Below are 27,913 nucleotides of genomic sequence, written 5' to 3' on the forward strand. Positions count from 1 at the left end.
GATGCGGGTCTGCCACTTTAAATTGGCTGGCAGGAGCTGCAGGCCAGCCTGTTGCGCACTTAGAGCCACAAACTGACAGAGCGCACCGCAGCCGCTGGATGGAAGGTGCCAGTCATGGACTTCCCTTAAAGACTTTCCAGACCATTTTATGATTGGACTCTCATCGGGTCGGCTTTTCTAATTTAACAAGCACTCATTACAACGTGCCACATCTGAGCGGATACAGCCTTTGCACAGCCCGGGAGCAGGACAAAGGGGACTGTCGAGGTGCGTGTGTACCTATGTATCTGTGTGTGTGTGTGTGTGTGTGTGTGTGTGTGTTTGTGAGTGAGAGTGCGTTCCTTGATGTAGGCCTAGATTGTCAAACTCCCCTCATGGACACACAGATGTGCTCCGGTGTGTGTGTGTCCAAACATGTGCTTGCAGCTTCTAGCATTAAGTTGTCCAGCAATACTTTCACTTTCGTCAGGTGTGTAAGTTGTTTATTGCTCAAGCGGCGCTTTACTGCTGGCAGAGGAGCGCGATAAAACGAGGCTGGCGAGGTTTGCAAGGCAAATGCACACTGTGGCTAAGCCTGCATGTAATGCAACCAGTCATATCATAAAACGTTCTGCAGCTGTCATAGATCAGGAACCATAAGGCGAGACCCAGATCCCAGATGGGGGATTTGCTTCTTCATTGCCAACAGTTCAGACAGACAGTATAAATATCAGCTTGAGTTCACCTTGCAAAATTAGGATTACACTACTTGAAGTTACTGGAACAACACTGTTCAGCGCAACTTGAAACAAGTGAAAAACTCCAATGCAGTAACAAAAGACAGAGAGTGACAGGGCAGCATGGTGTGCAACGTGCTTCTAAAGTTCAACATAGACGTCCCTCCCTGAGAATAAACAGCACTGCACGCTGAGAGAAGTTCGTGCAGCCACACGCACTTCAAGCTTTTCCAAACTGCTTATTTGAGTTTTAATACAGTTGGAAAGCGTGTGTTTTAGAAAGGATGTGGAAAAACAATGGTTATTTCTGCTTTATTTGATCCTGGACTGTGACCATTGCTTATTCAGCCTGCTGGATCTCTGCTGCAGTTTCTAGAGCGCAACAGATCTGACTGCAACATGAGTGCCTACACTGCCGTTTGAGCACCTGTTAGTATTTAGGTCTTTGGCCACTAATGAGGGTCAGTGAGATATGTATCATGTTTTGTTGTAGTTGTTGTTTTTTTACTGGTGGGTTAAGAGGCTGGGCTTGTAGGACCATGTAGAATCACGAAGTCCAAAGACAGAACAGAAAGGGAAAAGAGGAGGTTAAGAGAAAAGAAGAGAGAAGCTGCCTTGAGTCAGTCCCAAGCTGTGTGTGTGTGTGTGTGTGTGGTGTGTATGTGCAGGCTCCTTGTGAGGAGCAGTCTGAGGTTTAGTGTGAGGACAGTTTCACCCAGTCATCGTGGGTTCAGGGCTAGAATTGCTTGGTTTTAGGGGTTTGGAATTAGGATGAGGTTTAGCAGTGCCGAGGTCAAGGTGAAGTGAATGGATATGGAAGGAATGTAGACTGTTGGGGGGGTAGGTGGGTGGGGGCAGTGGGGATGGGGCATATTACAAGTCCAGGATTACTAAATAAACAAGTAAATAATTAGGATGAAGGGCAGGGAAGCACTAGTCAATACTAACTAAAACTTGTTTATTTACTTACTCATGTATTCATTCATTCATTCTGTAGGCCTATGGTCACGCAGTACATCCTTAAAAAGGATGCAGCTTTTTATGCACTACAGGTTGCCAGAGGTTCAGGACAGATTCTTATGTACTGTTGCAAAATTTGGGATTTGTGTCTGTCCGGGTGAGCATCCTGTGTTCTATCATCTCTGGTATAGGACAACAGTGCGTTCCCAGCTTTTACTGAATTCTCGTTGTCCAAACCTGAGATGAGCTAATCAGTTTCAAGACTACTGGTATGATTAACCAGTGAGTGTCTTACAAACAACAGGATTCAAATTCAGGCTGCAGATGTGTTAGATGAGCAGTGTAGTGTTCTGTATCTGCTCTGGTGACATCTGGAGTCGTGGATGGAGTGAATAATACATTTTGTTTGTCTCTGCAACATAATGTTAAAGAAGCATTATTAAAATTTGCTAAATGGTCAGATTCGACCCCTTAGAATCTGCAAAACAAATCCAATTATATCTGACTTTGAGGTCATTCAGTTTTTACCCAGACCTAATTTATGTTTCCATGCTAATCACTCAAGGTCAAGTCTTTCAAAAAAATGAAGCGTGTTATGGCAAAGTTGAAATCATCACCTGTCCACGGGTGCCATTATTTTTATTATGTGTTAAAGTTGCTTCATTGCACACAGCAGGGGAAACCTTCTATGTGTTTGAGGCACTTTGAAAAAGAAAAACCTGACAAACTGCTTTGTCATTGTTTGTTATTGTTAATCATCCTGCACTCTCACTGGAATGAAGTTTAACTAAAAAATAGATATTTAAAGACTTTTCAGGAAGTCTTGAAGTGATCACAGTTATACTGTTAACGAGAGAAAAACAGGAATCAAAGAGTGAGGGAGGGGAGCAGAAAACAAATGACTTATAATTTAGACAGATAAATGGAGCATATATACATTAAACAAACACTGAGACATGTTTAAATCAGTTAGCTATGATGAACATTCTTGACCCATCATCAGTTTTTATGTGTTGAAGTACAACATAAATCTTCACTCCCAAAATAGACAGCTTTCATTTGAGTGAGTCCAACAAATCAGTAACATTCACTGGTGTTTGTATAGCTTAATTCCTGTGTGTTTTCCACCAGAACATCAGAAACATTCCTAAACTTCGCTGGAGTTTGCTTGAGATGGATGGGAATAACAGGCACAGAAATCAGGTCGTGGATGTGCTGCTCTAAATCAAATGGGGTATGCCTCTGCTTTCCATAAGATGTTTAAAAAAAAAGTCTGTCCGACGGGGTCAGACAAATATGAGAAACATCTTTGAACACCTATAATTCACTGCTGTACAACACCACAAACCAGAGTCTCTAAAAGGATCAGAGGATTGGCTTGACCCCTCTCTGACAGTGTGCAATTTTTCAACTTTTATCGTGATTGTTTCAGATCTTCTTTCTGTTGTGTGCTGTTAACTTGCTCTCTGCTCAAGAGTTGCATCTAAATTTACCCTGTAGTTTGTCAGCTGCTGTGAAATGTTTTATGTGCCAAATGTGACAAGACAATTAGGGACACATCTGCCATCAAGATGGTGCCCAATGATAGGTCAGAACAGGGTTCCTCTCATCCTCTCAACTGCAGATAGACTTTATTCTGTATAATCAGCCACTGGGACCAAGTGACTGTAATTTTTTTTCTTTACAGTTTTATTCATTGGGTTTAAAGGAGTCACATTTGATTTCTGCGTATCAATATAGTATCACAAGAATATATACTGTATATACACACATACAGTACACACACACACACACACACACACACACACACACACATATGTATGCACACAAATGTGTCCTCAATACAAACAGCCATTAACAGACACACAAATACAGTGGATACAGTATAAAATAAGTGAAAATATATCAAATCATCAGACAGTAAATAAAAACAGATACACAACAACAGCGAGGTCACCTCTCAAATGACAAGAAACAGATGAGTAAATCAATCAGTTCAGGTCAGTGTGATTTATATAGCGCCAAATCACAACCCAAGCTGTCTCAGGACACTTTCCATACAGAGCAGGTACAGACCAAACTCTTTATCTACAGAGAGCCAACAACTCCCTCATGAGCAAACACTTGGCGACAGATGAATTCCTGTCAATCTGCAGTAGTATGGAATGATGAAAGTTTCCCCTGGCTTGAGTAAAAAAGGAAAAAAGGAATTACAACACTCTTCCATCTCGTCAGTCACACGGTTCATCTAACTCTCAGTATTTCCAAACAAATCCATGTTGTCAGCCGGCTTGAATGATTTCAGCAAACAGCTGCTGAGGAGAGAAGATATTTGCAGCAATTTCTGGTCACTATTAATGCATAATGTGCGTTGATTACGATGTGTCATTGACCACACTTACTATGGAAAGTAACTACTCAAGTGCTGTACTTAGGTACAATTTTGAGGTACTTGTACTTTACTTGAGCATTTTCATTTTCTGCTGCTTTCTGCTTCTACTCCACTATATTATGGGAAGAAACTGGAGGAGAAGCTGGCCCAGAACAATGCGCGAGACGTGTGGAGAGGACTGAAGAACATCTCTAGATTTGGACAGTCCCTGGATTAAATCTGAGGTCTAAATCTTGGTGTTATGCTAGACTCAGATCTAAGATTCAAGTCCCACATCCACTTAATTTTTGCTCCTCAGAAACATAACTAAAATATGACCATTTTTAAATGAAAAAGGTGCTAAAAAAACTGATTCATGCATTAATTCAAGCCGACTCGATTACTGTAACTCACTATTTACTGGCCTTTACTGCAGCCTTTTCATTTATGCCCCGAAACTCTGGAACACCTTGCCTACAGATATCAGGGAAGCCAGTTGAAACTGAATATTTTTAAAAGAAAGCTAAAAACCTATCTCTTCACTTTAGCCTTTACTGGTTCCTGATACAGGTCTGAAAATGTTGTGCTCTGCCTCTGGCTATATTGTTGTATTTTAGTTGATTTTATGCATTCTGTGTAATCTATTTTTACCTCTATTTTATTACTATTATTCTTTGGTGTTATTTTCCATCTCATGTTATGCTTTGTCTTTCTTTTCATCCCTATTCTATCTCTCTTTTACTATCATTATGAAGTGGGTTTTATTCTCCATCATATTTCACAATAATTGTGTCATTTAAACATACTGGAATCACCAGTATCAGATCTTGAGACAAGTCTACAAGCCGTATTTTCGGGGGAACAAAGTAAAACTTTTCACTGTTAATAGTCACAGTAACAGTAACAGTCACAGGGTTGTGATTCTGTCTAACAACTGTTGAAAATATGACTTCAGTTTTGTGGTTATGCACGAGCAGTTGGCTCGAGACTGTTTTGAGAGTTAGAGAGAGTGAATACAATTCTTCATGCCTTGTTCATTTTAAGTAACAGATCCTCTCTCCCTAAAGCTGGTCCCACCACAGGGTCATGCAGTCTTGGACTTGGACTTCTATCTCTTCCAATGCATTAGGACTGTCCCTTGACACACACACAGACACAGACACACACACACTCTGTAACTTCCCATGTGCATACATATATACTTGCCAAAATGTGTCAGAGCTTGTTTGGGTTATTGTTGGTAGGATATGGTATTAGCACTCCACTTCTCTTAAAATGTACAATTTTGGCATGTTTCTATGAAGCCTATATACCGTTTCCAGTTTATTAGGTACACTGAGCTAAAACAAATGTAGTCTGACAGTCAGTAAGGTTAAAATGTTCAGACTTTGTTTTTCAGAGGTTTTGATTCCATGCTCTGATTATTTTGGAAGATACAGAGAGCTGTTTCTGATCATTACATGCATGCCTTGTTGCTTGCAAGGTCATCAAAGTCAGTCTCCCACAGTTTCACATGTCAGCTCTTCAACAAAAAAATATATTAAGTAATTAGCTATCTGCAGTTATGCTTTCTTTTTACTGTTCTTATCCACATGATCGATGACGGTGATATAATCACCTGTCACAGATACACTGTCTAACAAACAGTGTGTGCAATAACTGAATTAACCAAGGAACAAACTTGCTAGATCCAAGGTAGCCATGTTATCCAGCCGAGCAGGCTACCATTATTGTAATTAAGCACACTGATATGGTTGCAATAAAATAAAAATGAACGATATATATGTACATTTAAAAAAAAACTTAAAAATATATTGCCACAAGAGGACTGTAAAAGATATTGCCATCATTGCACATGGTGGGTACAGATAAATTAAGTACAGCATTGCTTTACAGCTAGAAGATCCCCGGTTCACGTCCTGGTAAGGACACCTGGGATCTTTCTGTGTGGAGTTTGCATGTTCTCCCTGTGCAGCGTGGGTTTTCACCGGGTTCTCCGGCTTCCTCCCACAGTCCAAAAACATGCTGAGGTTAATTGATGACTCTAAATTGTCCGTAGGTGTGAATGAGTGGTGTGCATGTTTTTCTGTCTATATGTGTAGCGGGGGGGCTGGAGCCTATCCCAGCCGTGACCCTGCAGAGGATTCAGCGGTGTATAGATAATGGATGGATGGATGGTATTTTGTAATAGTATGTGTGATAGTAGGCTGAAGTAACCATAAAATAAACACATTAGCACAAAAATAGTCTGAATATGGACCCAGTGCTACATCAGTGGTTTGTTATCTGTCCCACAATGAATTTGTGACCTCTCAAACAATGGCTGAATTTCTCACAAACAGCCCATTTGACTGCTAAGAGCTAAAGACTGTGGGCTGGATGGCATGACTAGGCATTGTTGAGAGATTTTCTGGCACATGCTATTGCTCGTGCAATGTCGTAACCCTCAGCCATTTTAGACAACTCAGCACCAAGGCCATTAGAAGAGGCATCGATAGATAGCAAGAAAGGTCTACTGAAATCTGAATGAGCTAGTGTGCATAATCCAGCAAAGCCTGTTTAAGATTTCATAAAGCCAACCTGCATTCGGGTGTCCAGTCAGCAGAAGAGTTTTCCCTGGTCACACTTTTACAGTTGGCATTCCGTGGCTTCCTTGCACTAGACGTCAGGGCGAAGAGGGTCTTGATACAAGAATATCCTGCAAAGAACTGCTAATAGAACCCAACCATGCCAAGGAATGGCGGGGCCTTATCCTGGAGGGAAAGGGGATGCTCTCTTCCATCAAATCTTTCTCACTCAGATTAGCTATTTGCTTCCAACATCAATGCACCATCTATAACCAAAGACAGAACAATAGACGATTGGCTAAGTGCTGAATACATCTACTGTATGATATTTGTCTTGGCTCTGTCAGAAGTGTGTCTCAGTTCCATACAATATACTAGCAATCTGAAGTAAACTCTGCACTCACTGTGTTAGTGTAGTGCTGCTGTGATAATGCTATTTGAGTTATAGAATTCCTGCTGTCAAATACATTTGGTAAGACATCATACAGTATTAAGCACAGGGGATCACCATGTGAGTGAAAATTCATTGGCAGGCCGCTGTGACTGAACGAATGAAGTGGAAACACTGATACATGATCTTATACCGTGTATGATACAGTATGCATGGATGTCCACCTGCAGGAGATTTGCTATCCTTCACACTTAATATTTTCAAGAGGTGAGATGGTATTTAACACCATACCCTCAGTCTCCTGAGGAAACACTGATGCACCTCAGGGTTTCTTTTCCCACGTTCCTCTGACCTGTTCCTCCAACAACTTGACCGCATATGTAAATTATGGTGCCAAACAGCAGATGTTTGGTGCAGGTTATGTAAATATGATATGAAAACAAAATGTATATGTATGCATTTCATCCATCACAATGAAAGAAGCTTAATTTCGGCAAGAAAAGTAAAATTTCCATACCACCTTTAATCAACAATTTGTTTTAATTGGAAATTTTTTATTTATTCATAAATAGTTTTCAGTTAAATTCAATCGAATCATAGATCAAAAGCTTTTGAAAAAATATTTTAACATTGTGTTTCAACAAAAATTTCCAGCATTTGGTGCAAACATTTTTGTAGTTCTGTGTTTATGAATACAATGTGGAAACATTTTTCAAGGCTTTTCTGCCTTGAACTCCTTCTCTGTCCATCTGTTATCTCAGTGAGGTCGACTGCCAGTTTTTCCCCCATCTGTTTGATTGTTTGCCTCTCTTTCTTTTTGGCTCCCTGACTAGTTTTTGTCTCTTGTTTTCAGACTGTCAATAGCAGAGAGCAACAAAACAGCATCTGTTGCAGCTGGCATGTTTCAGAGATGCCCAACAATGCAATGACGACGTGAAGCCCGACAACCCATGAAGAATTGTACACACCACTATTGTAGGAGTGTGTGTGGGGGTTAAAAGCGCTGTGGAGCCAAATACTTCAGCCCAAGAGTATGGTCCAAATGTCCACCTCAGTCTGCCTGCTGGGAGGCCTTCTGGGTAAGAGACGTCTACACAAGTGTGCTTGCAATGTGTGTGCCCTTGCCACTGTAATTTGTTTTGAGATGGTTTTTGTTTGTGTCCCAGAGTAAAAAATTAAATTGAACTGCACTCTGAAATCAATTCAATTCAATTTTATTTATATAGCGCCAAATCACAATCGAAGTTGTCTCAGGACACTTTACATATAGAGCAAGTGCAGATGTTAAAGAAATTCAGGATCTGAGTGGGCGGCCATCTGCCTCGACCAGTCGGGTGAGACAGAGAGAGAGAGAAGGGAAGAGCGGGAGGGGTCGTGGGGTGGAAAGAAATGCAATCACAGTACCAGTGGTAGCTCTAATCGTAGAGCTAGTAGTAATACTACGTATAGCTAAAATCTACTATATCCACTATACTTACCCGTGGTATATATTGCATAGTATATGCATATATGAGATATTTATGTGTGATATATTTACATATTAGTAACAGATACTATATGTACATAATACAACACTATTGATCTAATAATAATGAAAGTATGACTAGTAGTAATAGCAGTTACAGTGGATGTCCGGCAGGGCCACGGCAGAATATGTAACTAAAATCCCCAATCTAGGTTCAACCACTATCCATTAGAACATGCGAGACCAGAAAGCACAAAGACTCCGGGGAAGTCAGTAACATGCCTTGATAGGACAGAAATACATACAGATGGAGAGGGAGAGAAGAACAGAGGAGCTCTGTGTGTCATTGGAAGTCCCTCAGCAGCCTAATCCTATGGCAGCATAGCTAGGGGCTGGTCCAAGTCAAGCCTGAGCCAGCCCTAAGTGTAAGATTTATCAGAGAGGAAAAGGAAAGAAAAGAGTCATTGGTCTGTATTTTCATATTTGACATTTGGTGATGTTTTTTGTCATGCCCTGTGTGTGTTTTGGTGGCTTGTCATGTGCCAATATAGAGGAGAAGCCCATTTGCAGAGGTGGCAACTTGCAGTTTTGGTATCGAGTATGTACATATATTCAAATAGACCAACAATATATACAATATGTATAAGGTGGCATGGAGCTGTACCAACTGCAGTACATTTCTGCAAAATCACATTCCATTTCTTCAAGTGTATCTTCAAATTATGGTGACCACTAGTATTGTATTAAGACATGCTAGAATATTGTTACTATGCTTATGTATATCTGTCATTCATAACTCCTATGAGATCTTTTCATTCAACAATGTGAACCCCTGCAGGCAACAAGAGCACCTAATCTGACAGTGCCACACATTGTCAGTGCACAATGAATTTTTCAAGCTGTATCTGATGTTGTATCTTGATTTCATCTTGCACCAACAGCAACAGGCTGTAAATAACGAAACAAACACGTTTAAACCAGTCACCTCACCATGACCCTAGATTAAATAAACTTTATTCATCTCACACTGGAGAAATTCACTTTTACAGAAGCTCTTCAGAAGACACGTGCAAATAAGAATAAATAACAGTGCAAACCACAAAAACAATTTACTTTTATTAAAAAAAATAAGGTATTCTATGTACAGTAAGTTTAAGGAAAAAGAAAGTGACATTTTACTCAGCAGTAGTGGATCTGGAGTAGCAGTGTATTTGGATATTTGTGATCACAAAGGAACAGAGTTTATTGCTCATAATAACCATATATTTTAACACAGTTTAATCATTGTCGCATGTAAATGTAGTCAAGCACTATGAGTGGGAACAGCACAACTTTATTACGTAATCATTTGAAAAAAGAAACTTTGTGCTACTCTACAGTGTACTCATGTCTATTTTGACCTATAATTCATGAAATAGAGTGCGCTAAGGGGACAGCAGCAAGTGTTTGCGTGACTTCATGCTAATTAGCTAACATTACAAATAATGAAATTGTCTGGTGATACTTGAAAGTGATAATCCTCTGTCTTACCAAATGTTGAACTTTCACCAGTCACATGCACACATTGGCTCTCAGCCCATTTGTGCTGGCCAGGTTGTGTACTGTTGACTTTTGTGAAAGCTGCACCGTGTATCTGTACAACAACTTTGTCCACACTCAAATATTGAAAGTACTGCTGAATGGTGCTTCTTTTGTGGATCAAACAGCTACTGTTTGTAAAAAGAGGGACAGGCACATGAATAAAACTTTACCAAAATACGGTCTGAGAGATGGGCCTAAAGATGGAGAACAACAATGAACAAGCACATAAGTTGTATAAAAACCAGTACTGTCAGCAGACTGAATTACTGCATCTAAACTTTCATTTTTAACTATGAACAAATCAAATCTCTTTTGTACCTTATCAAAATGAGAAGAAACTAATGGCTGTAGATGGTCTGATAGACAATCATAGAACACACTTACATGGGCATGGCATGGCTAGAAAACATAGACAATACTAAAGACCGTGTAAAGAACGTGGCCTGGACATGAACAAAGACAACACAAAGGAAAACACTTACTAATGGCATAGGGCAATGATAAGGTTTCTCAGACAATGGAGGGTAACACAGACAACGACCAAAAAAAACTGAGGGGAAGACACAAACTTAAATACACAAGGGAGGACAACGAATGACACACAGGTGAAACAAATCAGACAATTACAAAGGCGAGAAAACACAGGAAGTAAAGCAAACAAAGAAACATAACATGAACCTTCAAAATAAAACAGGACATGACAAAAACAGACTATGATAACACAAAAGGAGAATCTTCAACATAAAACAGGCGTGAAAAACAAAAGGAAAACCTTCAACATAAATGGGACGTGGCAAGCACAGATTATGGCAAAATGTAAATGAATGACCATGTTCATTCACTCTTATTTAAACTTGTGTGTGACACACGTGGGGCAGCCGTGGCCTAGAGGTCGGAGAAGCGGCTATTGGTTGTGTGTCTTTCACTGCATGATGCATGTTGCATGTGTGTGTTTCCCCAGTGATGGGTTAAATGCAGAGAATAATTTTCCAGTCTTGGGATCAATAAAGTAAATAAACTTAAATACCAGTTTTTCAGATTTTAGGCTCTGGGTGGAGCATGGTCTTCTGTACAGACAAGGAAGACAGATTTCAGCAGAGAGAAAACAATAACTGACAGCTCGTCATGATAGAGGCACAAATGTCATCAAGTGTGTGGCGGTTGTATACAATGTGGACTTCCAGGATAGTGAAGCATTTGTGACTTCTTGTCCTAAGCAAATGCAAATATCCACTTGTGCATACAATGTGTTTTCAATTTTGGTTGTGGCCATCTGCATTTAATGCACAGGAATGTAAAATAAGCAATCATTACACTGAATTGCTTTATTCTTCCACTTGGCAAAATAAGGTTCATAAAAGGTTGTTACTCTCTCAGTTCAATTCAAGTGGCTTTATTGGCATGACTACATACAAAACTATGTAAGCATTCCTTAGGCAAGGGACCAGCTTTCAGTACGGGAAGCACTCTGGTTTCTGTTTGTAGCCTGAGTAGTAGTAGTAGCCCAATCAAGTTTGAAAGGGCTTTGGCAGCATGCAAGTAAACAGTAAACGGACCATGTGGGGAGCAAAACAGGTGGAACGCATTGGCAGAAACACATGTCTTTAAACTTGAACTACAGTCTGCTGTGGTTCAAATTCGAAGATGCTTAAAGGTGCCAATGTGTTTGTAGCAAAATGTAAAACTTCTGTTTCTTTATCGAAGGTCACCACATCAGTGAGGCAGCCCTGTCACAGGGTGATACCACTCTGTTGTTCTTTCTTCAAATGAGTGGTGGAGCAGGCTCTGCCTGAACTGTAAGAAGTGAGTTTTCATTCACTCACTTTAGAGATGCCAACCAACAGAGTGTAAAAATGTATTGTTGGGGAGTCATTGCCACTCTTCACAACATTCCCTTTAGATGAATGCTGAAGCAATATGAAAAGGTACCGTGGAGTTTTTGGTCGTCATGCACAATAATGGTGAACAATTTGCAGCAGCTTTCAAACTGATGCAGACCTTGCTAGTACCAGGTTGGACCCCCTTTTGCCTTCAGAACTGACTTAATCCTTCGTGGCATAGATTCAACAAGGTACTGGAAATATTCCAGTTTGGTCCATATTGACATGATAGCATCACGTAGTTGCTGCAGATTTGTGCTGCACATCCATGATGCAAATCTCCCGTTCCACCACATCCCAAAGGTGCTCTATTGGATTGATATCTGGTGACTGTGGAGGGATGGACATGGTCAACAACAATACTCAGGTAGGCTGTGGCATTGAAACTATGCTCAATTGGTACTGAGGGGCCCAAAGTGTGCCAAGAAAATATACCCCCCATACCATTACATCACCACCACCAGTCTGAACCGTTGATACAAGGCAGGATGGATCCATGCTTCCATGTTGTCAACGCCAAATTCTGACCCTACCATCTGACTGTCGCAGCAGAAATCGAGACTCATCAGACCAGGCAACGATTTTCCAATCTTCTATTGTCCAATTTTGGTGAGCCTGTACAAATTGTAGCCTCAGTTTCCTGTTCTTAGCTGACAGGAGTGGCAAGCGGTGTGGTCTTCTGCTGCTGTAGCCCATTTGCCTCAAGGTTCGACATGTCGTGGGTTCAGAGATGCTCTTCTGCATACCACGGTTGTAACGAGTGGTTATTTGAGTTACTGTTGCCTTTCTATCAGCTCGAACCAGTCTGGCCATTCTCCTCTGACCTCTGGCATCAACAAGGCATTTTCACCCACAGAACTGCCGCTCACGAGATATTTTCTCTTTTTTTGACCATTCTCTGCAAACCCTGGAAATGGTTGTCTGTGAAAATCCCAGTCGATCAGCAGTTTCTGAAATACGTCACCTTTCTTCCCCATTCTGATGCTCGGTTTGAACTGCAGCAGATCGTCTTAACCATGTCTACATGCCTAAATGCATTGAGTTGCTGCCATGTGATTGGCTGATTAGAAATTTGTGTTAACAAGCAGTTGGACAGGTGTACCTAATAAAGTGGCCACTGAGTGTATATGTATATAAGCATTGGATTCGACTTTTCATCAGATACTCACTACCAAAGGACTCGGATCAGGGAAAAAAAACACGACTGAGGCACAGGCACAGGCAGTGTGAAAAATAAGAATGAGTCTGACCAAACCTCTAAAAATTATGCTGCATTCGCTTCATCAGTGTTGCCGGTTGTCATTGCAAAAATAAGGTTTTTTTTTTACCTATGAGAATAATTGATGTTCTGACTGATGTGTAGAGTTCTGTGACATGTACATCATTTGATGTTCTGTAAAAGATGTGTAGTAAATGTCATGCTCCCCTGCTTTGTTTCTGTAGGCCTGTTTCTAGTAGCACCTGTTCAAATGGCCCCGACACCAGCCAGCATGTGCACACCCTTGAAGACACTCAACGACAGCCTCAGCCACAGACGACGGTACATGGTGAGAGAATGATGGCATGCTTGCAAGTATGTTTCAGTGAATGTGGAAACACTTCTACAGTCACCTTGCCCGTGGAGGGTCGGTGGTCCTAATCTCTGGGCCAGCTGGAGGGACCAGAGAAGTGGAAGTGAATGTACGAAACAATCATGACTGCTGAAAACAAACAAATGCATTCTAAATATCATCTGTGTATGATGTTCAGTGTATTCAAAAGTCATTTTTAGAAGCTTTTTCCACTTCTGCCCAGACAACTGAACAATTACAAGAACCAACAATAATGACAATAGTGATAACAGTAAAAGGTTAACATAAGACATATTCTTACAACTATATTTACATGAGTAGTAGATATTGTGTACTAGACAAAACAAGGCACTCTGGAGCCTCTGTTCTGGGCTACAGTACTCTGAAAGAGGACCTGCTCCCTGTGTAGATATATTGGTTTTCTGATTAATGAAATGCACATGCTAATTGTTTGTCTTTTTCTTTGAGTTACAGAAGCACAACTTCCCCATCAACTACAGCATCAGGGTTCATCAAAACGAAGTCTTTAAACTGTCAAACATCAGCAGAATGGTAAGCGTCACAGCACTGTCCCTTTCCTGTCGGAGGACATGGTCGAGGAGATTCCTCAGATGCCATATGCCTTACAAGTTCCACAAGGCCAGACTTCAATTCTGTGACTTTATGTCACCAGTCAAAGGCTTTACTACAGAGACACCAATAATACAATTCCACCAGAACCTGAACCCGAACCTACCTCCATAGTTTACGTGTTCCCCATCCTCTTTGTTTCTTCCCTCTCTATGTACACACTGTTAAGTGCTATATGGTGATGTTTTGTTGTGCACATGTTGATGCAATATTAAAATTAATTTGTCAAACTTTATTATTCTTCCTCATGTCGTATTCACGTAGTCTGCTGATTACACTTCTCTCATCTACCCATCAGAGGTTACAGGTGGAGGGGTTGGATGAGCTAGTTCTCCAGAGGTTGTGGTTCCAGGTCAACCAAGGGGTGTTAAAAAAGGTAGGACTACAGACTACAGACTGTGCACAGATGCAATTTCTCAGACTTTGTCCAAAAACAATTATTTTACTTACGCTGTAAATATTTTGTGTAATTTGTTAAAACTAGTTAAGGGACCATTTTCCTTCTCCCACAGTCGACCTGAATTGTGTGCACTAATTTTATTTTTTGTCTTCAATTTCAATTGAGATGAAATGACATTGTAAGTAACCGCTTAAGAGCACAACCAGTTTGAGAGGAAAATTTGCTTGATTAAATACTCCTCCAATGAGCCCTGTGTAAAGTATTGAGAATCTTCTTGTGTGGTGGTTGGCTTGGTGTTGACCTCTCAGTGTGCCTGCTGGCAGAGTTGTAAGCAGAACTGACTTGAAACTGCTGGGGGCCCTGGATTTCAGTGTAAGTTGAACCCCCAACCCAGTCACTTTTTTCCTGTTTTGTGGCCAATACACTTAAGGCATCAAAAACTCAAGGACTGGGGTTTTAGCCCATATAATCTTTTTGCCAAAAACAACAAATCAAACATGCCTCCATCCGCACATGTGTTACATCATAGGCTTGTCCAATGTCAGAGCCTAATCTAACCCTAATCTACTGAAATAAAATACTGTTCTGAAATTCACATGCTTACAGTCTCAGCAGGCACATGGATGCTGTTTGACAATTACAGACAAGTAGACACTTGCCTTTGCAAATGCTTCATGTGTGGGTATTGGGAAAACCTATTGTTCCCATGCTGTTTTTTCCATTGTGACTTTTATTAAAGTTGTTCATATAAGTAACACTGACACATATTTCACACATTTATTTTTGTCTGTGTGCAAGGAGTCAAAGGTCTGAATGGATGAGATAGCAGTGCATGTTGTTTGTTGTGAAAAACAAAACTCTTAAAGAGAATTTGAAATTTCAGATTATCCGAGTTATGACAGAGAGACATCCTTCACGACCGTACATGGCTGAGTTGGAAAGACGCTTCAAGGACGCAGAGGGAGTCTTTGTACTGTCGCATCACGCTGAGGTAAGCTAGGGTCCACACCTCTATTAAATTACTCTTCAAATTAAGCAATTCAGCTAGTAAATGAATTTCCCTCAGACTGTACTCAGAGGATATTGATCCTATTTATCAATATTTTGAATTAATGTCCTTATCATTACAAAATTAAATGTGGCCCTTATCTTTGATCCAACTGGAATTCAGTGAAAGTGAATTTAGGAGACTCATTTATCATTCTGTGAAGTGGGTATGAGGAAAATTTTGCAGGAAAGTACTTGGAAGGTCCACTAAATCTAATTTTTCTCCCATGGTGACTCATCAGTGCTGGCTTATTTACTTTGAATTTATGTGTCCTCTTTGACTTCTTTGTTATACCATGATGACCCTGCTTTAACAGGTATAAGAAATACTTTCTAGACCAGTTTATAAATGTCAGACATGGATTTTGGACATTCACGTACATATGTGGGGCGAAGCAGCTCTACACTGAAATATAAAAACAATGCTGTTCTCTCTTATTACATGGGTCAACAACTGGTGAGGATGCTGATTTTATGCCTAGGACTTGTAGCTTTAGTCTCAGTCTTCTAGCATTGCATCGTACCATTTGCCATCAGGTACATATTCAAGATCCTTTTACAGGGTTCTCGTTTTAATTGTGTCTCATGGAAACATTAGCAGGAGACCATTTTCTCGACTGACTCAGAGTTTAACATTAGCATTCATAAGCTAGGAGGGGGGACTTTATGAAGGGTCAGTTATATCAGGGTGGCCTTGGCCCTTATCTCTGCAATGGCTAGAACTGTTTCTCTTTGGTGAGTCATCTGATGTCAGATGGTGGTGATGATGATGATGATGCTACTCACGGCTGCTTTTATAGGTTTGGATCAGTTAGTCCTGAGCAGAACTGAGTCTTTAAAATTCTGTTTGGTTTTTTTGTCTGCTTTTTAGTAGGTCTTTGCTTTGCAACTTAATGATCTGATGTTGTAGGTTGTCAGGCAGATCAGCTGGTTCCACATTAAATGGTGAGCAAATATTTTCAGTTCCCTTTGTTGACTTTTGATGTCTTGTAACCTCTCAGCGAATGCCTGAAGGAGTTTTCACACTCAGCAGCGTATCAGCGCAGACGTTTGTTCTTGCAGAGTAGGAACACAGTGTTCCCTCTTTCCACTCGCACTTGCGAAAAGAAATTTGAAAGCAGAGAGGTGACAATCTGGCTGGAGCTTGATATTCAGCTCTGAGAGGTACTTGGTACTGTCAAGACGCTCAGGCACACTGAGGCTGGACCCAAATGCAAGACTCAGACACGCTTGGAAATCAACAACATCAACAATAACAAATGGTGAAAGGTGAAAACGGTAACTAAAGGTGCTAAGGTTTCTCAAAATGCAAACGATGAACAAAAGACTCTTGAATAACTAGGCAAGGTAATAATGCAAGGTAGCAAGGACAGGACTGACGTGGACCAACGACTATACAAGACAATCTGACACAGGACAGGGGAAAACGCAGACAATATATACACAAGGTAACAAGGAACAGGTGGAGACAATCAGGGCGGGGCAGACATTCAGACAGTCGGGGAACACACCAGGAAGTCAAGGGCCTGAAACGAGATGAAAGTTAGGTTTCACAATAAAACAGGAAGTGCAAGACACAACATGACGCCAGTGAACAAAACTCAACAAACACGACAAGACATGACAAGTAATGTCCACCATGACAGCCAAATCACACAGACACTTTGTATCACTGAGTTGTGTCACATCAGACCACATCAGGTTTTCCCTTCATCTCTAGAAATTATTCCAGACAAACTGACACTTTGGAAAAGTTTTACTTTGTCCATTGCTAGCAGCTCCTCAGCAGCAACAAGGCACTCCTTCACAAATTCTTCGTCCGGATGAGGTTTCAGCTTCTTAGCCATTAAGATAAGATATAACTTTATTGATCCCATGGTGGGGAAATTATGTTGTTACAGAATAATAGCTAGAATAAAAAAGGACATGTAGAAAAAGAACAAATAGGCAATAAAAAGGAATGTAAAATAGAATCAACTAAATATATAACACAGTAGAAAAAATATAAAAAAATATATAAGCACAGTAAAAAAAGTAATATTGCACCAAATATTTGCATGTATGTAATAGATGTTAGCAAATGTTAAGCACAAATAAAGGTCAGTAGGACAGTAGGATTGTGATGTTGCGATGTGAAACAACATCAACACAGTGCTATGTTAATTGACAGTTAAACAATGCTGTAGTTGAACAGTCTGAACAGTCAGTGGTCTGTTGGTGAGGTAGTCGGTGGTCCACGCAGCCAGGTGACAGTCTATTCCGGCTCCTTCCAGCTTCCCCCTCAGCAGTGATGGTTGGATTGTGCTGAAAGCACTGGAGAAGTCAAAAAACATGACCCCCACTGTGCTCCCAGTGCTCTCCAGATGTGAAAAAGTTCTGTGCAGTAGGTTTATGACTGCGTCTTCCATGCCAATGCCTTGTTGCTATGCGAACTGTAGGGGGTCCAGCTCACTGCTCACCAGGTGACAGAGGTGGTTCAGTATGATCCTCCCCAGAAGAAGTGGAATCAAATCTGTTGAAAAACAGATTCAGTTCATTTGCCCATTCCTGGTCTCCAGGTTCTGGGCCCCTCCCACTGTCTTTGGTGTGGCCAGAGATGATGTTCAGGCCTCTCCAGACCTCTCTGGCATTTTCCCCCGGCAGGTGCTCCTTCAGCTTCTTCCTGTAGCGGTTCTTGCCTCTCCTTATCTCCCTTCTCAGGTCCTTCTCCACCCTCCTCACTCATTTTATCCCCAGATCTAAAAGCCCTCTTCTTTTCATTCAGTAGGGCTTTTAGTTCCAGGGACACCCAGGGTTTGTTTGTGGGAAACACCGGACCTTCCTGGTAGCTTGCTTGCATAAACTGTCTCTGTGAGAATGTGGTCTTGTTGGGCATCCATACTCTGCTGAAGGGTGTTAATTTCAATTTAGCACATTTGTCCTTGCATCTTATCCAGTTTAGCATGTTTGAAGCTGTTGAGATTAACCTTTGTCATCACTGTGAGCGAATTCCCACAAGCTAACTTTGAACAACAAAAAAAAAATTGTTTGTCCATTTCTTTTGGAAAGTGTGACACACTCAGCGTCTGCTTACATTTTGCTCTCAGGTGCCATGATGCATTGACATGATATCAACGCTACATGTGTATTATGTTAAGGGACTTTAGTTTTTTATATTTATGAATTGCCTCAAATGGTCTTGCAGGCCATATATGACCCAGAGGTCAATAGCAAATGTAGTTGCACCCTGTGCAAGTGTCTGTGCACCCATGGGAAGGTTGGTCTTATAATGAGGTGTGGTCAAGCTTATTGTTGGTGTATTCATTCATCTTGAGGCAGCAGAAAGCGATTGTGCCATTGACGAACAGAAACCTGGTCTAAAGTCAATGGCGTTGTATTTTCCTGCTTTAAGGGCCCTGCTTTAATTATTCAGATGCTTCACCTAAGGGAGTTTTGGTGGATTCCTGCTACTCCCCTAGATGGTTTGCTCACACCCTTTCACTTTGTGTATGAGCAGATCCATTTCCTCAGCAGAACAACGGCCACTTGGTGATTGCATTTAGCCTTTACCTGGCTGATTCTCACTCATTGCATGTGTGTCTGTGTGTGTTTTCATGTGTGTCCAGGTCTTCCAGCAGGAGCTTCCAGAAACAATCCAGGACACTTGGGATCATTTAACGGAAGAGCCTGACAGGGTGCCACAGTCCAGATGGCGATTTGCCTCCCCGAAATCCCTCATGGACAACTTCTGCCACACCATGCATTGCCTCTTCAGCGAGTGCTTTGCCAGCACAGAAGTGCAGCAGGACTGTAAGTATGAAGTGCAAACCCTCCAGTGACACTACTTCTAGTGGTCTATTTCTAATGTGAAATTACTACAATAACAGAGACTTGGACACAAACAGAACAGGCTGTGTAAAGAACATCTTAAAGCAAAGAAAAATGATGAGCTTGTCGAAACTGCAAAGCAAACGTGTTATAGTGAATGTGCATTTTTCCACACTGATGGATAGTAGTATCCACAACAGTGGATACCTTGGTATCTTCATGGTTCTTATAGTAGGATTCCTTTCACACCCTCACCATGTCTTCATATATCATGATATATATGATATCTCCTCTGCAGTGGTCAATGACTGTATGTAACATACTGTTCTGTTTTTCGCCTCTGACAATAAAATTTTGGGATTCAAGTGGATTCAGTGTTCTTTGCCTTTATAATAATCAGAATTGAAGTAAAACCTACACCATCACATGCACATTCGTCAATCAAGAACAGAACAGAATTTAGTTAGGACAGAATTGTTGTTGCTCAGCCTCACTGTGGAGGATGTTGTCTAAGTGTCCTCTTTTGCTTTAAGTCATAGCCAAGCCTTTGATGCTGGGGGTCATGCTGGGGCCTTCACCACTCCATTTTTGTGGCTCCAGACATGATATCATTCTGCATGCAGAAAATACTTACCTGTCAAAAACATTGCCACACACAGTCACACACATGTTTCATATTAGCACAAGCTTTAAAAAATACCAAAACGTCCTGGAAAGCATGGTAAAACTGTTCCTGACATCCCAAAATAATAGGAATGGGGGCAATCATACTTACACTACTGTAATACTGTCAACAAAATAGACTTTTTCATTCATTCATGTCTTATTTGAAAGGAGATTTGGTTGCGCAAGAGTGCACTAAAAGACAACTTTAAAATTAAAATTGAACAAGCAATTTAAGTTAGATGAGCCTCGTTTTCAGTCCTGTGGTACAGTTTACATTTGCAACCTCTTCTTTACAGTGTACAGCACTACTTGTTGAGTGGGATGAAAGTGCCAGTGGTTTATTTTGTTTTGTGTGGAGTTTGTGTGGACAGGTGTGTAAGTAGCTCTGCTCTTTGAGCAGTGTGCATCTGGTGTGACAAAGCCATTAGGCTCTCTGTCTACATTCAACAAGCTGCAAGGCAACAGAAAATGTGACAAGACAAATTGGTGCATGTGTTGGTTACGTTCACTCATATCATCCTGAAAGAGTGGCTCCTATTTGTGCATGCATTTGCATGCAATGCCTACAGAGCTAATGCATTTTCTATGTATCTAACATATCCAGAGTAATTGTACACATAAGTGCACATCACAGTTTTGCATGACACTGTAACAACACCACAACTCCAGTGTTGTGGTGTTGTTGCAAGGTGGACCCAAGTCCAAGGCACAGACACAGAGGTGAGGTGAGGTTATGAAGATGTATTGTAAGACACTGGGGAATAGAGATGGAGTGGAGGGGAGATTATAGCTGGCAGAGGCTGAGGACAGACGAGAGATGGCAGAGTGTGGCTGAGTAGAAACGGGGCAAGGGTTTGAGAGTGGTTTGTTGGATAACAACACCAAAGAGGCCTGAAGTGTGTAACAATCACCTTAGTTGAGAAAGCGATTTGGCACCAAATGGATGAAGCAGGGCAACTTTTTTTTTTTTTTTGCACATAACACTGGTGTGACAGAGGTTGAAAGTTATGTAGCACAGACCACAAAATCGTAACACGAGTATAAAATTGTTACTCTGGCTCAAGTTGCTCATAGATATATACAGTAGATGACACATCCAGCTGGTCGTTCAAATGAAAGAAGAGCCAAAACCAAGCAAGAGGAAATAACATTTCACAGATGCAAATGTGTTGAATTTGCTGTATCACAAGAACTTATTGTTATTTTAAGATAACATGACTGTCCTGGTACTGAGAATTATGTTAGATAGAAAAAAAAAAGATAATTTTTATTTAAGTTACATATCAGTAAAATGGTGGAAATGAGATTTATCAATCATAGATTACAACTACCAAGTAAAATAACAACACACACACATCACAAACTGTATCACACAGGTGCTACTATGGTAATGTCATTCAGACCGTTGTCTTCATAGCATTTGTGAGATATATGTTGCACTGTACAGCCTGTCGAAGAGCTGTTGTTGAAATACTCCCAAGGCTTTTGAGCGAGGGCATCCCGTTGTGTAACGTGTGATTGCCTACATCAAAAACAGAGCAACACTGTTATGTTTCCGACTTTACTTCAGTCCACTAGATCCCTGCAAGAGGGATTAAATATGGCAGTCAACATTTAAAGCTTTAATTGAAATTGATAATCTTACTGTTTAATGGTTCATCTCATCTCCAAATACTGTTTGGCAGTGTGCGTCATAATCACAGAATCTGTTAGCAGCATGCTGCAATAGCACAAACAGTCATCACTACAGCAGCCAACACATGACACATTTCAGTAGCAGAAGACAAAGTGATGAGGAGCAAGACATCACTGCCCTCCTCAGCTGAGTGAGTTGACAGGTGGCCTTACAGTTAATACACACCACAGTGCAGACCTGTTGCTTCTCCGATATTAACCCAGTGAAATGAACACAGCAGAAAAATGCAGTTAACAAAATGTAGCAGTAGCTTAAAAGCAGGTTTAGTTGCATTATCCAGTGCACTATTCTGCACTGAAGTTGAGTAGTTCTGCGCTAAAGCTTATACTAAATATCCATACAGAGGGACACAGAGTGGCCCAGGCTCATTATGTGACAATAAAACATGTGGTGAGAGGCACTGAATAATATTTAAGAGTGGCTCAACAAGACACTCAGTTGGTGAGAAATGAAGGTGCAAATGTTGAATGAATTTTCTCTTCTCTTCTATCTTTCAGACTGTAGTGTTTCTTATTGGAGGAAAGGCAGGAAGAAAAGCTGAGCGGAAGACAGGCGGATGAAGTTGTCCCAGGTGATACTGAAAAGGGACTGGTATCATGATGGAGGCTTAAAATGACAATGTTTTAGGTACAGTAACAGTATTCATGGTCATTTTAGGAGCATAACAGAACATTCCATGACTCTGGACCTCATAACTTAAAAAAAAACAACCCAGACATATACAGATTGGGGGGGGGGGGGTCAGTTACAGAGGAACATGACAATGGCATTTTCTGTGGTACTTCATTGTACTGTAGTAACACAATAACAGTTACATTACAACAACCCATCCCACATGGTTAAAACCCTGGTTAACCCAATTTCAGTTTCAGAAAACTTAGGGTTGTTATGGTTGGTGGTTTTGCAACCTTCCATTTCATTTTCTAGATAAATTGTTTTCTAAGGTGGATTCTTTAAAGAAGGAGGGTATGCCACATGCTTCTTATTTCCTGTCAGGGAAGGGTTCACTCCACCTGGAGTGAGGACATCACAGATTTGCTAAATCTCTATGCATAAAACCTGGGACGTGTTCCAGTGGACCTGCGTGGTTCACTTCAGAGACCAACAAGATTGTTATAATATTTATAAACTTCATCTGACTTAATACTGTACCCATACAATCATCTCCCTCCATCCAAGCAATGCATTTAATTATTTACTGTAGATGTGTTATGGAGTTTCATCAGGCAACTTTTGAATATTTGATGTCCATCAGAATTTCAATTATGAAGTATCATTACAGTCAAAATCTTAGAAATCCCTGCAAGAAAGTTGAATTCCTCCATACCATTGCAGACATTACGTATATGGAGTAGTTATTCTCAACATTCATATCTTTTACACTGCCAAGTTTTAGTTTTACTCCAACAAATTCTGACCATGATCAGTATCTCCTGCCATTTTTTCTGAGATTGTGCCTAAGGTTGTGTCAGCTTTTTTTTCCATGTGTGTAATTCCACTCAAGGCCAACTTGTTGCTGTTAAATAAAATGTATTGCCAGGTTTTGAGGAATTAGGACAAACAACTGCATTACAGAGGTCATACTTTGGTTTAATAAGCACTTTGGCTGTGAAGCTCAATGTAGAAATGACAATGCAAATCTGTGAAAAAATTCAAGGCATTTCAACGTTATTTGTATAACATAAATCACATACAATGCATGCATGGTCTTTACAGGGCTATATCAGCAACAGTTCAATCACACAACCTAAAAACAATTCTATGTGCATGGGGGAAACCTCTGGAGAAAGGCAGTGCAACTGAACACTGAATGAAAAACAAACAAAAATCAGAAAATCAGTGGATCACAGCTGTCAAATACTGAAGTGATGGCAGCTTTTGTAGAAATGATCCTGCACAAAGAAAAAGAGTAATTCAGTTGGCTTTGCTCAGCCATTGTTGTCAGGATGGCTGCAGAGAGTTGCAGTAGATCACCTGAAGGCCATCTGTATTGTCTGGGTTGGAATGCATCCTTGACGTTTGACTGAACTTGCTCATTTCATAAAGTTTAATTGCATATGTCCACACTTATTTAACATATAGACCCCATTTACACCTGATATTAAATTGTGGTCTGCATCCAGACATGTTATTCATATAAGGAATAAGGCATGTTAATGCGAGGTGTAAATGCGTCATGATCAGAATGTGAACCGATCTGTCTGACACTTCTGCAGGTAGTCTAGCTTGCATTGTGTTCAGATCATAGATGTAAACACAATCCATGTAATGTGTTGGCGCAAGATAACACTGACACAGGATTTTTTTTTTGGTAACATTAAATATAAAGTATGGTAAGTTGTTGTGAGAACGCTGAAAGAGATGCCTCTAATTACTGATGATATATCTATTCTGTGCTATGAAACACCACAATATGTGCTATTCAACAGAACTGTGTGAAAAATGAAAGCATTAAGGGTGGATGAATGATGTACAGTGAGAAATAACTGTGTGTGAGATGCTGTGTGTCGCACTCATCTGTGTGTGATCTGCTGTTAACAAGGCATAGAACTGATCTACACATGGATACAGCAGTGTGCCAGGACAAACTTACAAACTTATACAAAGAAAAGAATAACTTTATGTATTAAATTTGCTGAATTTACAAGAGGGGACAAATAATTAAGAAATTGTTGTGCAGTGTTTTGCAGATGATAAAGTTTCCCTTAACTCAGTGACTCATAAATATTTGTGGTTTTGAGGAGGACAGACATCCAATCTTAATGAGGATAACAAGAAAACATTTAAAATAACTGTGTGTAAAAACAAGGCAAGATAGGATAATTTGCATGCCTTACTTGATTATCAGTGATAGTGAAGTTAATTTAGGGTTAGATGTTGACAAGCTTGTTAAGATGGTACCCCACTTGGTGGTTCACAGTGAGTTCATGTGAAATGAAGACCTGTATAACATAGGTGACACGATAGACCTTCTGAGATTCTTTTGAACTGATTGTGAGGCACTTTTCTTATTTAGGTAACACTTCTAAGACCCAAAAAATAAGACCGTGCTTCCTCCTAATGGGCTAACTCCATCAGACTCAGTCTCTTAGTGGATGGTTGAGTGTCTGTTTTAACAGAGAAAGCCCTCAACTGAAAGGGTATAAAGCCTACCATTGATAGTGTAAAAGGCTTTAGGTTAGGCGATTAGGACTAATATGTGGAAATTGTGATGTATGTCATGTATAATTCCTTAATTCTTTCAGCATTATTAGTCAACCTGTATCGAAAATAGATTTGACAGATACAGTTTCTATTTAATGAGCCCTAGTGTAGTAGACATTCCTTCCGTCTTTAAAATATTTGATAGTACAGCCCACAGTTCAGCCTTGAATATCATCACCTTCAGCTTTCTGAAGTTAGGTGAGATGTGTTTATTTTCAGGCCTCTATTTACTGCAGCCAGTCAGTCACAGTGAGGTGGGTTGGGTCAGTTATTTACATAGACTGTATAAAACAATGGACGTAGTTTCCATGAAGTCACCCATATGTTTCTAAAGAGCCGTTGTGAGGCTTAGTGACAGTGGCTCTGGCCATCACCATCTTGGCACGGCCTGGGCAACTAGGTAGAGGCTGAATGAAGCCTGGCAGCTTGCTGTCACTCGAAGCGGCAATGCTCATAATTCTGCAGAACATTAAGCTTTGATACCATTTTAAACTTGTGAGTTACATAAAAATGTACCCCTGTACCGTTGGGGAATTTAGTTATAGAGACCGGCACTAAACATGCTTTTTCTGCTGTCAGGCGTTTTAATATGGGGCGATGGGGATTGACTTGCTTTTGGAGCCAGCCGCAAGTGGCCTTTGAGGAACTACACAGCATGCTTCATGCTTCATTTTTCAGCCCAGGAGGTTAGAGGTTGCCACTTGGGCTATTTAGAGAAGTGGGCATAGTCAAAGGTTCAGGATTTTTTGCTCACTACTTCATGCGCTCACTGTTTTTCTAAGAGCCACGTTTTTACATGTGAGTTGCACTGGTGGCAATTTTTATCTCAATGCACCTGGTTCATTGCACACAGATCCTGACTTGCTGGTTTAGTCGGTTTATGTTGTAACATACCTTTTTGCCTTCACTACTTTTGGGCTAACTGTGTTTTTTATGATAGCATATTTCACATGTAGGCATTTGAAATCCTGTGCCAATAGAACAATTGGTTGTTTTGTCTTGTGGTTTAACCAAACATGAAAGTAGGTATAATTTCAATAAGTAAACCAAAACAAATAAAATATGCAAAGTCACACTCTAGAAATGTAATTTTCAAATTCTGTTTACATTAAATGGCATTACACTACACTATTTGAATAAGAAATGTGGTGTTCCACTTCTTGGTTCATCCTGTTTGTCCCATAGAACATTCAGTTACCTTCAAGACTGCACATCTATTTGTGAAAACTTATTGTATGTATGAAAGATAGTTGCAGTTTATGCTTTTACTCCTAACTTCACAGACATATGATGTATGATGATGTGATGTATTCAAGCCTCGCAAGCCTAATCGTGTCACTCTTCAGGAGGGAGTATGATGTTGCTCAATGATTATATTATATGCTCAGCAGTGCCTTGAGCTTGAATCTGGATAGAACTCACTGACAGCTTTCACAGGTTTTTAATGGATTAAACTAGGTCCTCATATGCAAAAGATGCTTTATGATGATGTAACAGATTAATGATTATTATTCGTTTATTGCTATAAATGCAGTAAGTGTATTTTTTTTATACTTTATCAATCATATGTAACTGTACAATATGGTTGTACTTTTGTAACCGTAAGAGCATTTTAAGGTGTATTCACAGATCCCTCACTGTGAATATAAACCGATACTTCCCACAGTGGACTGGCAACAACAGAGAGATGATAACTGCAAACACATTGATGTGGAACTGTTGTCTGTAGTCTGTAGAAACAGATTTTTTTATACACAAGATATTGAATTTATTTATTTTTTGGAAATGTATATTGCTACGTGACAATACTTTTGTGAAAGAAATAAAAATTAAATTGCTATTTTTATCAACTAACCCTGTGTCCAGTGTGAAATGAAACGGAAAGCAGGTCTTTCAATTTTGTGTTGGTCATACTATTTATCTAAAACATTGTTTAAAGATCACCTACATATCTATTGTTGTTAAGACAGAGACATAAAAATGTCTGTATAGAAGATTTTTGGCAAATTGGTTCAGAAGGTAGGATAATGAAAATGAACATGCATTTTCTCTTTAATACCAAATCAACTCTGGAAATTACATTCAACAGTATTCTGTACCTGTAACCTAGAGAAAATGTGCTTGTGTTTCTGACTGAGAAGCTAGCTAGATTGTGGTTACTAGACTAGTAAATTACTATATATAATCTGATAAAGTTCACACACAGAAAACACATGTAAATAGGCTTGCAGGTATTTATTGTCAAAGGTCAATATGCATCAGATTGGCCCCTATCAGTAAGAATGTGAAATTAAATGAAAGTAATGAAGTAAAAAATACAACAATTCCCTCTAAAATTAAGAGGAGTATATGTACTAGCAGGAAATGCAAATACTCAAGTCCAGTATATGCAGTTCAGTGCAGTGAGGAGTGTACAGATATACTGAGGAAATTAAACAACCGTTAAAGAAATGCATGGCTCAACACAGGAGGGCCAACTCCTTAGGTCAAGACTCAGCTGTCCACCTCCATCTAAAGTGGGACACTCATATTTTGGACAGGGAGGACAAATGGTTTAAAAGAGAAGTAAAGGCTAGTTATGTCAAAGTAGAGAGACTATCCGTCAACAGAGGAGGAGGTCTATAATACCACTCATCTCCCACCTAAAATGCTGTCCTTTCATCCCTTACCAGGAGATATAACAACCATTCACATTTGGCCTCATGGGACAACGCCTATGATTGTCCTTTACGCTTGGCCTCAGGAGAGCTTCAGGAGAGTCAAATGACAGGAGCACTAATTAATTACGTGGTATCCATGACCTTGATAACGTACCTACAGAGGTTAAATACCGGGGAATCTCCACCCTTGTCACATAGAAGTGAAGAGGCCCTTTGAATGAGAAATTAAATGTTTTCAAGTTTTTACAACCAAGTCCATTTGCCCTAGATTCAACCCTCCTTGGATACTTAAGAGAACTGC

At 40.2% G+C, this 27,913-nt stretch overlaps 1 protein-coding gene across 1 annotated transcript; it reads left to right on the top strand.

Moving 5' to 3' along the window:
• il34 (interleukin 34) lies at positions 1-26,791 on the top strand. Its single transcript, XM_041939736.1, has 8 exons — positions 1-267; positions 7,859-8,084; positions 13,375-13,478; positions 13,977-14,054; positions 14,431-14,508; positions 15,416-15,523; positions 19,185-19,368; positions 22,246-26,791. Exons 2-8 carry the CDS (start codon positions 8,039-8,041, stop codon positions 22,287-22,289), a joined length of 642 nt encoding a protein of 213 aa, XP_041795670.1. The 5' UTR covers positions 1-267; positions 7,859-8,038; the 3' UTR covers positions 22,290-26,791.
• Positions 26,792-27,913: the final 1,122 nt, after the last annotated feature.

The sequence above is a fragment of the Chelmon rostratus genome, chromosome 6 (assembly GCF_017976325.1).
Source record: "Chelmon rostratus isolate fCheRos1 chromosome 6, fCheRos1.pri, whole genome shotgun sequence".
In the NCBI taxonomy this organism is placed as follows: Eukaryota; Metazoa; Chordata; class Actinopteri; order Chaetodontiformes; family Chaetodontidae; genus Chelmon; species Chelmon rostratus.

Coding starts and splice junctions, on each gene's coding strand:
- il34 (XM_041939736.1), top strand. CDS start 8,039: ATGGTCCAAATGTCCACCTCAGTCTGCCTGCTGGGAGGCCTTCTGG. Junction 14,509..15,415: donor ACCAAGGGGTGTTAAAAAAG/GTAGGACTACAG, acceptor TTGAAATTTCAG/ATTATCCGAGTTATGACAGA. Junction 19,369..22,245: donor CACAGAAGTGCAGCAGGACT/GTAAGTATGAAG, acceptor TCTATCTTTCAG/ACTGTAGTGTTTCTTATTGG.